The sequence below is a fragment of the Trichosurus vulpecula genome, chromosome 1, assembly GCF_011100635.1.
Source record: "Trichosurus vulpecula isolate mTriVul1 chromosome 1, mTriVul1.pri, whole genome shotgun sequence".
Classification (NCBI taxonomy): domain Eukaryota; kingdom Metazoa; phylum Chordata; class Mammalia; order Diprotodontia; family Phalangeridae; genus Trichosurus; species Trichosurus vulpecula.
In genome coordinates this window covers 534,013,218-534,025,800 of record NC_050573.1, presented here as the reverse complement: position 1 = coordinate 534,025,800, position 12,583 = coordinate 534,013,218, and the positions used below count along the sequence as shown (strand labels likewise).

The window sequence follows — 12,583 nt, the reverse complement described above, 5'->3', positions numbered from 1 at the left end:
GGAGATAATTAATAATTAATTAGATAACATTTATCTAGTACTTAAAGGTCTACAAAGTGTTTCACATATATTATGGCATTAGATTAGGAGATGTGGATTCTTATCCTGGCTGGCTCTGCAATTAACCAACTGTGTGGTCTCAAGTATGCCACATGCCTTCTGGTCCTCAGTTTCCACATTTGTAAAAGGAGGGATTTGGAGGCCCCTGGAAGGGCCCTTAGAGGTCTAGTTCAGTGCTTCTCAACATCTCATTCAAGAACTCTCTTCTATGTCACAGGTACAGGTTCTTAACCCTGGGGGCCAAGGCGTCTTTAAACAGATTTTGGGGGGAGGGGTCCATGAATTTTTTTTAATAGTTTGATAATTTTATTTCCATATAATTAAGTTTCTTTTGTATTTTACTTTATGCATTTAAAGCCACTCTTCTGAGAAGGGGTCCATCTAGCCCCAGGCTTCACCAGACTGCCGAAGAGATCCATGCCACAAAGATGGTGCACAACAGGGGCAGCTAGGTGGTGCAGTGAGCAGAGCACTCGCCCTGGAGTCAGGAGGACCTGAGTTCATATTCGGCCTCAGACACTTGACACATGTACTAGCTGTGTGACCTTGGGCAAGTCACTTAACCCCAATTGTCCTGCCTTCCCCACTGCAAAAAAAAAAAAAATGGTGCACAACCCCTGCTGGAGGTGGGAAAGTCCATGGGTGTGGAATATTGCATATATTTTCAGGCCTTTTTGATATGCCAGATCGATTTTGTTGTTTTCCCCCCTTCTTCTTTTCATTTCTTTAAAAAATGTTTTTTACATGGGATGGTTCTGTGAGGGAGGAGAGGTAGGAGAAACTTTAACCATGTAAAAAATATAATATTACATTTTATTTTAAAAAAGAGCACCATCCTGCTTTATAGCACCCCAAAAGAAAGTTCTCTAGTCTCAGATGGAGTACTCCCAATCACACGGAGCTCACTACCTCAAGAGGCAGCCAGCTCTAATCTCCAGAATTGTAGCTTTTCCTATTATCTTAGGGAGGCAGAAATCAGCAGGAAATCTGCTTTAGTTGCAGAAGATCCTGGGTGGTTGGGGACCAGACCCTTTGTCTTTCTTAGACCTGAGCTCTTTGGCCTAGAAGCTAAAGGTTGGGGAGCATTCCTTTGCCCTATCTTGTACGAGCACAAATCAAATAACAAAAGGGAAATACTCCTGGGGGTAAGGGGCAAAATCCAGTTGGCCTGAAGCCAACTTGATGTGTCTTCTTGAGTTGCCATGTTTTCCAGGAAGACTAGTATGTGGTACATACAATACAGGAAGCCCAGAGAGGGTCAAGGATGAAGTTCCTCCCACTGACATAATTTCCACCCCTCCCTGAAGGAAGGGGCTTGGATAATTTCAGTTATCATAGAGCTACAGGGAACTCCAGGCCTAGCTAGGCTCTCCTGCCAACCATCCTTGGGAGGTCTTCTGCTGAAATCAAATTGCAGGTCCAGATCAGCTTCGAGAATCTCATGGAAATGTTACTCTTCTGCTGGGGCGGAGGTGGGGGCAGGGCAGAGAAAGACAAAGAGAGACAGAGACAGAGACAGAGACAAAGACAGAGAGAGAGATAGAGATAGAGACAGAGAGAGGCAGAGAGAGAGAGAGACAGAGAGACAGAGATAGAGACACACACAGAGAACAAGAGACAGAGACAGAGAGATTTACTTTGTGACAGCTCTCAACAAGAGTGACACTTTCCTAGTGGACCTAAATAGAAATCCCAATAAGGGAACCCAGCTTGGATGATGTCTGTCCCTTCAGACAGTAGGCACGGCGGATAGAACGCTGGAATTGGAATTAGGAAGACCTGGATTCAAATCCTAACTCAGACTAGCTGTGTGATCCTGGACAATTCCCTCAGACTCAGTTTCCCCATCTGAGAAAAGGGGGATATTAATACTACCTACTTCCCTGGTTTGTTGTGAGGCTCAAATGAGATGGCATCTATTAAGTGTTTTGCAAACCATGAGGTGTCTTATAAATGCTAGCTATCATTATAATTAGATGTTATGTCCCTAGGAGTCTGCAGCATATTTCCTTCACTCTTATGAAAAAAAGTGCCTGCTTCTCTTCTTTGCAGAGGTGGGAGACCATGGGTGTGGAACGTTGTATACAATGTCAGACTCTGTGGATGTGTTGGCTAGTCTTGCTAAACTGCTTCCTTCCTTCTCTCTTCCCACCCATCCTTTACTTAGTCTTTGTTATAAGGGTTAGTTTGCCCAGGGGGTGGGGAAGGGATATTTTTAGAAATGAAGGTAATGTAGAAAGAGACTGCTGTTCAGTCATTGAGTCTTGCCCATGGTTTTCTTGGCAAAGATACTGGAATCGTTTGCCATTTCCTTCTCCTGTAGATTAAGACAAAGAGAAGTTAAGTGACTTGCCCAGGGTCACACAGCTAAGGGTCTGAGGCTGGATTTGAACTCAGGTCTTCCTGATGGCAGACCCAGCACTCTATCCACTGAGCCATCTAGCTGCTATGAAGAAGAAAAAGAAGATATTGATAAATATAAAGTATTTACTTAACTCACTCTTGCTTACAAGTGTTATGTACTTGTAGTTATTTTCACATTTTTTCCATGTGACTGGAATGTCTTGCTCATTATGGTATAAATCATTCCAGGGACAAGTCCTATCCATTCCTTTTGCTATGCATTATCAAAGAAAGTTAGGCTAGGAAGAGACCTTCCAAATAACCAGCTCAACATCTTCATTTTAGAGATGAGGAAACCGAGGCCCAGAGAGGTGAAGACTTGACTAAGTCAGTTATAATCCAGCACTCAGCTCGAGTTTCTTTCCACTTTAGTAGGACTTCTCTGTACTTTTATTCTTGCTCTTTGCCTCCCTCCCTCCACCCCTCAGAGCACACAGTGATGGGGGCTCTGCATTAATGCCAACAGAGAGGAACTCTTTTAATTTCAGTCAGACAGCTAAGTGGTGCAGTGCATAGGGCAATAGACCTGAGTCTGGAAGACCTGAGTTCAAATCTAATCTCAGATACTTAGCTATGTGACCCTGGGCAATTCTCTTCACCTCTCTCAGCCTCAGCTTCCTTGTTTGAAAAATGGGGATAATAATAGCACCAACTCAGGGTGGTGAGGAGCAAGTAAAATAATATTTGTAAAGTGCTGTGTAAACATAAAGTGCTAGATAAATGCTAGCTAGTAGTAATAATAATCTCTTTGGTTAATTTCCATATTATTGCCTTTAAAGATCTTGCCCCATCATCTTTTTTCCTGATGTATTTTACTTCTTAGGAAGTATCAATTCTTTTTTTTTTTTTGGAGGGGGGAAGGCTGGGCAATTGGGGTTAAGTGACTTGCCCAAGGTCACACAGCTAGTAAGTGTGTCTGTCAAGTGGCTGAGGCTGGATTTGAACTCAGGTCCTCCTGACTCCAGGACTGGTGCTGTACTCACTGAGCCACCTAGATGCCCCCCCGAAGTGTCAATTCTTAAGAGAAGTAGATAGAAGGTGTGACCCATGGTTACCCCGTGTCACAAATAGCCCCTGCCCTCCCTATGAATGTTCTTCTTTCCATCATTCAAATCAGCTTATCTCTGAGCCCATTTCCCTCCCAACTGGCCCAGGAGCGCCAGCTGCCCCCCTAAGAGTTCACCTTTGCCATCTCCTGGGCCATGTCGTTCATGTAGGTTCAAGCCGGAGAGGAACTCTATGGAATGAGGCAATCTGTCTTACCCTTGATGGTTGGGAAACCCAATGGAGAAGTTACAACAGAATCTGCTTCCCCTTCCTTCGATGAATATTAAACCACAAGAGTGAGTTGGAGTTTTTTCCCCAAGCGAAAATCAAGTCATTCAGATTCAGGGAGCAGTCCTCATCCACATCTACGTCTGCTAGGCTGAAAGAGGATCCTACCCGATGGCTGGTTTCCTCACCACCCTTACCTTGCCGTCTTCATGATACACAAAAATATTCCTGGTGCTGTTATCCTTCAAGTAAGTGATCTGGAGGCCATGAGGATTCCCAATTTTGGCTGGCTGGAAGGTGGCATTTAAATGTTCAATCTTCATAATCGCTTTGGGCTCTTTTGCCTAGAAAACAAAATCAGATCTAGTTGGCAGTCAGGAAAACACCTCAGAGGGTTATCCTGAGAGATACAATGCTTTCTGAAAAAGGGTTTCTTGGTCAGTGTGTGACTCTCACCACCAATGGCTTCCTTCTCTGATGCTTCAATGTACTCCCTCCACCCCCTACCCAACCCTAGCAATGCTGTCTCCAACTGAATTGTCATCTTCATGTAGAAGCCTCTTTCAAGTCCAAGAAGAAAGGTGAGTTGTCAATCTCAAAAGGCCCCAAGTCACTTAGGGTGAAACAAAACCCTTCTTTGTGGGCAAGTCCTTTGGCCCTGGAGAAGAATAACTGAAATGGCCAGACAATAGAATACACCTGCTGTCTGCTCCCCTCTGAGCCAAAGGGCTCTTGTGCCTCCCTCCCCGGTGCCTGTTATTGCTCATCCAGGAGTCTGTTCTCCTGCCCAGTGCTGAGTTATGCTGCCAAGTCCCTGGGCTCGATATATCCCCAGGCGGCAGCTTGTCGAGATGTGGTGCGTCTGGCTGTCATTGGAATCCTTGTAGCTGGTTCAACTCAGTCTATGGGGTGGCAAGCCCTTCTCATGTCTACCCAGGGATATGTCACTTAGCTCCTGTCAGTCCATGGGTCACTGAAGCACATTTTCCACTTGGGTGTTTTTTTTTTTTTTCTGCCCGTTTCCAGAATAATCCATCAGGCTGGCCTTGAGGTTAAACTGATTTGCTCGTACTGATGGCTGAAAATGCCAGACAGGCTCTCAGTCTGGTGGCTTTTTGTTGTATAAACACAACCTCAGTGTGGGGATAAGGAAGACTACAAGCCACCTGGCTCTTTTTCTTACACCTGACTTCTCCTGGCCTCTACCTATCCCTGCAGACCCAACATCCTCCCTGGCCCTGTTCATCTCCTCAGCCTCCTGAGGGTGAGGGTTCTCTATTTCCTGAAGGGTCGAGGCTGACAACTTTATAGCAAGTGGTAAATGTAGAATTTAGGCAGGATTTGGTGCAGAATCTGTAGAAAAAGCTCGCATTTACCATTCTCTTGGCAAGAGGTGTGGGACTATGGATGCAGAATGAGGCATGTATTGCCAGACACAGGCAACATGTTGGCCTTTTACTCAACAATACTTTTTTGTTACAAGTAAGAGTGTCAAGTTATAGGGAAGTAGAGGGGAAAAAACCCCTTCAGTATAAATGTTTAAGAGAATATTAGGAATATGAGGCAGGAAATTAAGAAAGTAAGGAAACCCATAAGTGGAAGAGATAAGAATTTTGTGGATTAGACAGTCACTGAGATCCTTTCAGCTCTCAGATTTTGTAAATATGAAGTTATTTGGGATGCAGAAGGTGAATTTGAGGGCAAGAAAAGAATACGTACGTTATTTATGACGGGATGATTGGGGGAAGAAATATCAAATATATTTTTAATAAAGAAAACCTTTAGGTTATGTTTATATCTAGTTGAATATTAATATATTGTAGGCTTCAATAAAAGTAAAAAGTTGCTGCATGAAAAAAAAATTCTCATGTTTCTATATCACTGGAGGGTTGACAAAAGCACTGCTGTCCTTGCTAAGATCCCATGACATACGTAGGTTGTGTGAGCCTTACTACCCCCGTTTTAAAGATGAGGGGACACTCAAAGCAGTCTGATCAGACCCCCAAGAAGCAGAAGTGCCAAGACCTGACTCCAGGCATTGATTCCGAGTCCAGTCAAGGAGAAAGCAAGCAGCCTCATCTCCTAAGGCATGAGGTGAACGTGCCATAACACGGAAACCTATTCTTTCTTCTGCTGTTCTCAGCATCTGCTCCTTCCCCAGACTTCTGCTGTTCATTAACGTGACAGCTGCTGAGGTGGTGGGGGAGGGCCGGCGCTCAGAGATGAATGCACCCAAGATAAAAGTTGATCTTAATTTGCGGAAAGATTTAAAAACACCAAACTTTAAAAAGACCATTCAGTAGGAGGCAACCAGGTTTGGCAGTGGCTAGACCTCTGGACCTGGAGTCAGGAAGACCTGAGATCCAATACAGCCTCAATTAACTTACTAGCTGTGTAACCCTGGCAAGCCACTTAACCACTGTCTGCCTCAGTTTCCTCCTCCGTAAAATGGACATAATAGCACCTATTTCTCAGGGTTATTTGAAGATTAAATGAAATTATATTTGTAAAGCACTTTGTAAATATAAAACAAAACAAAACAAAGACCACCCAGTGCTTAGTGCCTCTCCTCCAAAATGATCTTACACTTATTTTTTACATACTTACGTGTATGTGTGTTGTTTCCCCTGACAGAATGTAGGCTCCCTGAGGGCAGAGATGGATTAATTTTTGTTTTCACATCTCCAGCAAACAACAGGTGCTCAATAAATGCTTGTTGCTTGAGTCACAGTGTTCCCTGAAACTAATGACGACTCCCAGGCACTTTATAGACTATTGCTGTGTCTGACTCTTTGTGACCCCATGGACCATACTGTCCGTGTGGTTTTCTTGGCAAAGATATTAGAGTGGTTTGCCATTTCTTTCTCCAGTGGATTAAGGCAAAGAGAGGTTAAATGATTTACCCAAGGTCATACAGCTAGTGTCTGAGGCCGCATTTGAACTCAGGTCTCCCTGACTCTAGGTGGTTCAGTGGATAGAGTGCTGGGCTTGGAGTCAGGAAAAATTATCTTACTGAGTTCAAATCCAGCCTCAGATACTTATTAACTGTGTGATCCTGGGCAAGTCACTTTACCCTGTTTGCCTCAGTTTCCTCATTTGTAAAATGAGCTGGAGAAGGAAACGGCAAACCACTCCAGCATCTCTGTCAAGAAAACCCCAAATAGGGTCACAAAGAGTCAGACAACTGAAAAATGGCTGAAGACCAGTAACAATAACTTTCTGACTCCAGTCCCGGCCCTCTTATTCATGGAAGCATTTTGCTTCTTCTTTATAGACTAGGTGATTTCAAATACCTTGTGGGAAGTTTGCTGGGGATTTCCCATATGATGCTCTTTAGAGTTTCTGGCTGAGGCAGGAGGTGGGAAGGAGGGCAAGGGGGTAGGGAATGGTATCATCAGTGAGTCCTCAGCTGCCTGGAGGAGCCATCCCGAACAGGGGACCCTTCTGGGACCTATTTAAGCAAAAGGATCTTCTCAAGCCCAAGCCCCCAAGCCACCCTTTCCTGTAAGAGTCCCCTGCCATGAGGCGTCTGGAGACCTGCCGAGGCAGAACATGAGACAGAGTCTGACCAAATGCTTGGTTTGGCCGATTCCTCTGAGCCCTTCTTGTCAGGAGCATTCCATGTTCTAGCAGAGAACTCTTCTGGATTTAGCCTGGGCTACACGGCCATGGAGGCCCTTTCCAACTCGAAGCTTCTGTGATTCTCCTCCTCTGGCTGAATGGCAGCTGAGGCTGGCTGAGCAATACAGATTGCCAACATGTTCCCCCCATTCTCCTTTTATGCCTCCAATCCTATCTAAACATACTGAGAATTGCCAGGATGGAGTGCCCTGGACTTGGAGTCAGGAAGAACTGGGTTCAAATCTCACTTTTTCTACTAACTAGCTGTGTGAGTTTACTTCTCAGTGCCTCAGTTTCCTTATCTGTAAAATAAAAGGGATGACCATGAGGCCAACCTTTGACGGCCTCTAAGGTTCCTTTCAGTTCTCAATACATGATCCTAGCTAACTAGCAAATATTTGTATAGTGCTTTATAAATATTATCTCATTTAATCCTCAAAACAACTGCAGGAGGTAGGTTCCATTATTACCCCCAATTTATAGTTGGGATAACTGGGGCAGACAGAGGTTAGGTGACTCACCCAGGGTCACACGGCTAGTGCTTGAGGCAAGATTTGAACTCAGGTCTTCCTGACTCCAAGGCCAGTGCTCCATTCACTTAGACAGATTCTGTGACCTTCTGACCGGAGGAGATAAGGCAGAACTCATCCTTCACCCAATAAGGGAGAGTCCGAAAAAGAAAGATATACAGACTACCAAAGGGTATGAACTATGAGTAATGGGTCTAACTAGAAAAAGAGACAACCTTAGCCTTGATGTTAAGGAAATGTTTCCTTAACAATGAGAACTACCCTAGGGTGGGATGGACTGCCTCTAGAGGTGGTGAGCTCCCCTTCATTGGAGGTATTCAAGCACCAGCTGGAGGGCAGCTTGTCAGATGTGTTAGAGAATGGATTCAGCCTATTGGATAAAATGCATGGAGCGCAATGACAAATGTAAGTGGGCCTGGGAACAGTGAGGTTGAGGGGAGGGGGTCTCTGAGTCTTCTAGCTCAACCCTCATGGTTTATAGAGGAGGAAATGAAGTTGAGAGATTTAAAGGAGGGAGAGAAACAAAGGATTTGGGCCGACATAATGCCAAAGCCAGAGCTTCTTCCACTGTCCCAAACTGCCCCTTGTCCACAGTGACCATCATCAGCTATCTCAAATGTGCCCATGGGGTCCCTAAGAGAAGGGAGAATTCTCACTGTGAGAGAGTGTGTCAGTGTAATGGTAATGGGATAATAAGATCTTCCCTGCCCATTAATAGACTTCACACGGAGCCCATTAAGGGAAGCTTGCTTAGGGGAGGCTGGCTTGTAGGAAGGCTTTCACACCCTTTGGTACTAAGCTAATTAGCCCCTGAGTCACGAGTTGCAATGCCTTCTGGCTCTGAGCCTATTAGCCAAAAGTGTAGATATACTCTGAGGTGAGGTTTTGCTTTGGGGGTTCGCTTATGAGAAGGATCTTTTAATTTTCTGGTTGAGACTCTGAGTAGCTGTATGTTCAGAGTTCCCCGACTTTTCAGATGTAAAGGCTCTCTCAATTCAGTGCTGTATGTAAAGTGTATAGCAATATTGCTTTGATTCAGGCAGGCAGAGCCCTGTCTGTTGGTCTAATTTCTCTGTTTATATTTTCACTGACATTCAGGGTGCTGACCTTTCCCCTAAACTAGTGAATGTAATTAAAAGTAGGATTGCTGACCCATTTAAAGTTGCTTTCCTTTAAAAGCAGATCAAAGAACCTGTGCTAGCAGGCCATCCTGGGTGTGCCAGGGTACTTGCTATTACAGTGAATGAATGAGCCTGGTCGCCAGCGTGAGGCATACTTGGATATGGAATGCTCACAGAGTTAGTGTTGGAAGATCATTATAAATCCAACACCTCCATTTTACAGATGAGGAAACTGAGGCCCAGGGAAGTCATGTGACTTGCCCAGGTTAGCCTGCTGTTTTTTCTCCAAGTTTCCACCTTGAAGGAATTTTAGACAGAAGGAGAACCACTATTCAGTGCAGAAAGGTGGAAAGAACACTGGATTTGAAGTCAGAGGATCTCAGTTCAAACCCTAGCCCTGACACTTAGTGCCTGTGTGACCTTGGGCAAGTCTTGTTCTCTGGGCCTCTCTGGGCCTGAGAGGGGCTGGGCACAATGACCTCTAAGGTCCTATGATCTGCGAATCCAAATACTTGGACTTCTGGGAAACTGGATAATCTCTAACTCACCACCTCCACCACACCCAGCAGCAGCTCAAGTACAAAAGCTTCAGCGTTCTGTTTTATTCCTCCAGGCAGCGGCTGCAGGGAGGCCTTCCGTTTTATATCGCTCCTGCTGAGGTGTTTGAGAGGAACTTGGGGCTCGGGAGACCAAGACAATTCTTTACTTTGAAAAAGGAGGAATGTTTTCTCACAGGCAGAGAGAAGGGGCCTGCTTTACCACCTCCCAGAACAAATGGTCCACAGCTACAAATTATCCTTGCCCACCCCCCAAGCCCCCAGATCCCCATACCCAACCTGGGCTTACGTCATTTTTGTTGAAGTATTTCAGCGCTCCTTCTCGTTCGGTCAATACAAACTTCCTGCTTAAGAACTGCCCGTTGTCCCGACCTCGCTTCCAAAGAAATCCTTCTCGGTATCCTGTAGGAGGCAGGAGGAAAGCACAGTTGGTTACAACTAACTACTCCTCACAGATAATCCAACCCACTTACAACCCCCAGAGGGCCCAAAGGGTCAGTGGGCGGGTGGAGAGGCTGATAACGGAATCCAACATTTTTATAGTGCTTTACACCGCTGTTGCTGAGTGGTTTTTCAGTCATGTCTGACTCTTCATGGCCCCATTTGGAGTTTTCTTAGCAAAAATCATGGAGCAGTTTGCCCTTTCCTTCTCCAGCTCATTTTACAACTGAGTAAACTGAGGCAAGCAGGGTAAAGTGACTTGCTCAGGGTCAAACAGCTAGTGAGTGTCTGAGGCCAGATTTGAACTCAGGAAGATGAGTCTATCCACTCTGTCCGCTACACCACTTAGCTTCCCATAATGCTTTGTAGTTTACAAATAATATATATTTGATAAATAAATCAAACTGGGCCTGGGAAATTTCTTATCCAGTACTGTCTTCTAAGAGCCTTAAATAGCCAATAATGCTCTAGACATAAGTGCTTCTCAGCTATTACTTAAGAGGAAAAATAGCAGTGTCGTAGTTATAGGACATTCACCAGGCGTTAGAAAAAAGGACAAAGGTACATTTATGCACAAAAATTTCTTTACACTATGATCAGCACTTTCAAAGAGACAGGTATTGGACAATACAATTCGTGACTCAATTGGAGATAGGATGACATGTGGTCCTTCCTCACCTTACCCATTTTCCAAATATTGTCTTCTTACCTAGTACTCAAAAGATAACTACTGGGGGGAGGTATTGGGGTGGGGCTGAAGGGAGGGCAGGTCAGGACAGGGCAGAGTGTCCCTATCAGAGATACCAGGCATCTGGGAGGGCTGGGCAACTCCCCCAGGACTAAACCACTGCCCAGAGTCTCTAGGAGGTCCTGGCCTTTGTTGCTCTTCCTTTCCTTTCTCTTTAAACCTGATAAATACAGATTCCCCTATAAGCACCAAGGTGGAGACCAAGTGGGTCTTCTCTTCTGACATTTCCCTCTCCTACCAAGCCATCGGGGGCTGGAGGCTCCCCAAGAATAACATCTGATTGCTAGCAACATATGACCACCACCCAAATGGAACCAACCCCAGACAGCTAGGCAGCTGCCACATGCTGGGTGACTTCTCTGAGGCACCTTTTTTTGTGGGGGGAGCTGATAAGCTCAGCCAGTTCTAGTAAGATACGTAACTCTAAGCTGGATGTGGAAACAGTTTCACTATCATTTACCTTTCTAATTCTGATGCATGTTGTGTGTCTGCTAAGGAGCACCGTGATCCACAACTCCAAGACAAACACCCCCTTAGCCCCATGAGCCACAATTATAAAAGAAACAACCATCAGCGTTAACTGAGCCACAGTCAACATGGCTCCTCCCAGAGCAGAAGTTCTAAACTTGGAGGTTGTAAACTTTTAAAAAAATATATCATGATAACTTCATTTCTATTTTTTTAAACAAGTATTTATTGATGTTTTCTTTCATCCTCATAGGGATCCCTAGTACCTTTCCTCTTCTCCCTCCCAGAGAGTCATCTCACACAACAAATAGTATTTTTTCAAGGGGAAAATTAACTGGCACAACTGATGGATACACTGGAAAAAGTCCAAAAACAGGTACAATATGTAACACCTGTGGGCCTCTCACCTCTTTGAAGGGGTAGGTTGGGGGTCTTCTCATACCTCTTCATCAAGTCCTGCTTGAGCTTTACAGCTTTGTTCCATCTTACTTTTGGTTGTTTTGGTGTGTGGCTGTTTTCTCCATCTCATTGCTGTAGGTATTGGGTATATTGTTTTCTTGGCTCAGTTCATGTGATACCTCTACTCCAATATTAATGGCTTCCTCTGTGACCTTGTACATTTTAGTTTATGTATTTTAAAATGTTCTTCTGGGGAGTCTATGGACTTTGACAGACTTTCACAGGGGTCCGAAACAGTTAAGAGCTCCTGTCTTAGCGTAAACCTCAACATCTCTCCTGGACCCATTCTACCTCACCATATGCTCTGCTTGCTACCATGTGTAGGCTGGCTTCATTCAAGACGTAGGCAATGTGGTTCCGTGGGAAGAGGGCTGGATTTGAAATCAAGGCTGCCTGGGTTCAAATTCTGTCACTCAATATGTGACCTTGGGAAAAATCAGTAGCTGTTTTTGGGCCCCTGTTTCTTCATCTGTAGGTGATATCAAAGGCCCCTTCCAACTCTAAGCCCACGATCCTTCTGCCTAGCTGGCTCTACCAAATACCCTAAAAGGCACTACAGTGCAAACATCTCAACCTAGCTGTTTCTCACAGTAAGAGGATCTGCTGTCTCAGTTCAGTTCATCTGCTTTCCTGCAAAAATCTCTAGGGGGAACTTTGTGAGATGCGAAAGCCTCTACCTGTGCCCTCCTGTTTCCACACCCTGTTTTTCCTATTTCACCAATAGTCACTAATGACCTATCCTAGTCCACCCCAAGACCCTCCTTAGAAAATGCAACTCCCCACTGATTCCACCAATATTCCCAAACCCCATGGCAAGAACACTGCAACAGACAATTCTCCAGACTGCAGCTGAGCCAAGCCAGCCCACATCAGCTACAGCCCCCTGGCAACAGAACTAGG

The 12,583-nt window shown here is 44.9% G+C and overlaps 1 protein-coding gene across 1 annotated transcript in view; it reads right to left on the bottom strand.

Moving 5' to 3' along the window:
• The window catches only part of ADAP1 (ArfGAP with dual PH domains 1), a 162,463-nt gene that overhangs the window by 21,982 nt on the left and 127,898 nt on the right, over window positions 1-12,583 (bottom strand). The window contains exons 5-6 of the mRNA XM_036741335.1: window positions 9,857-9,969; window positions 3,936-4,082 (exon numbers count right to left, since the gene is read on the bottom strand). Coding sequence (XP_036597230.1) covers window positions 3,936-4,082; window positions 9,857-9,969 — 260 coding nt within the window. The remainder of the gene's footprint in view (window positions 1-3,935; window positions 4,083-9,856; window positions 9,970-12,583) is intronic.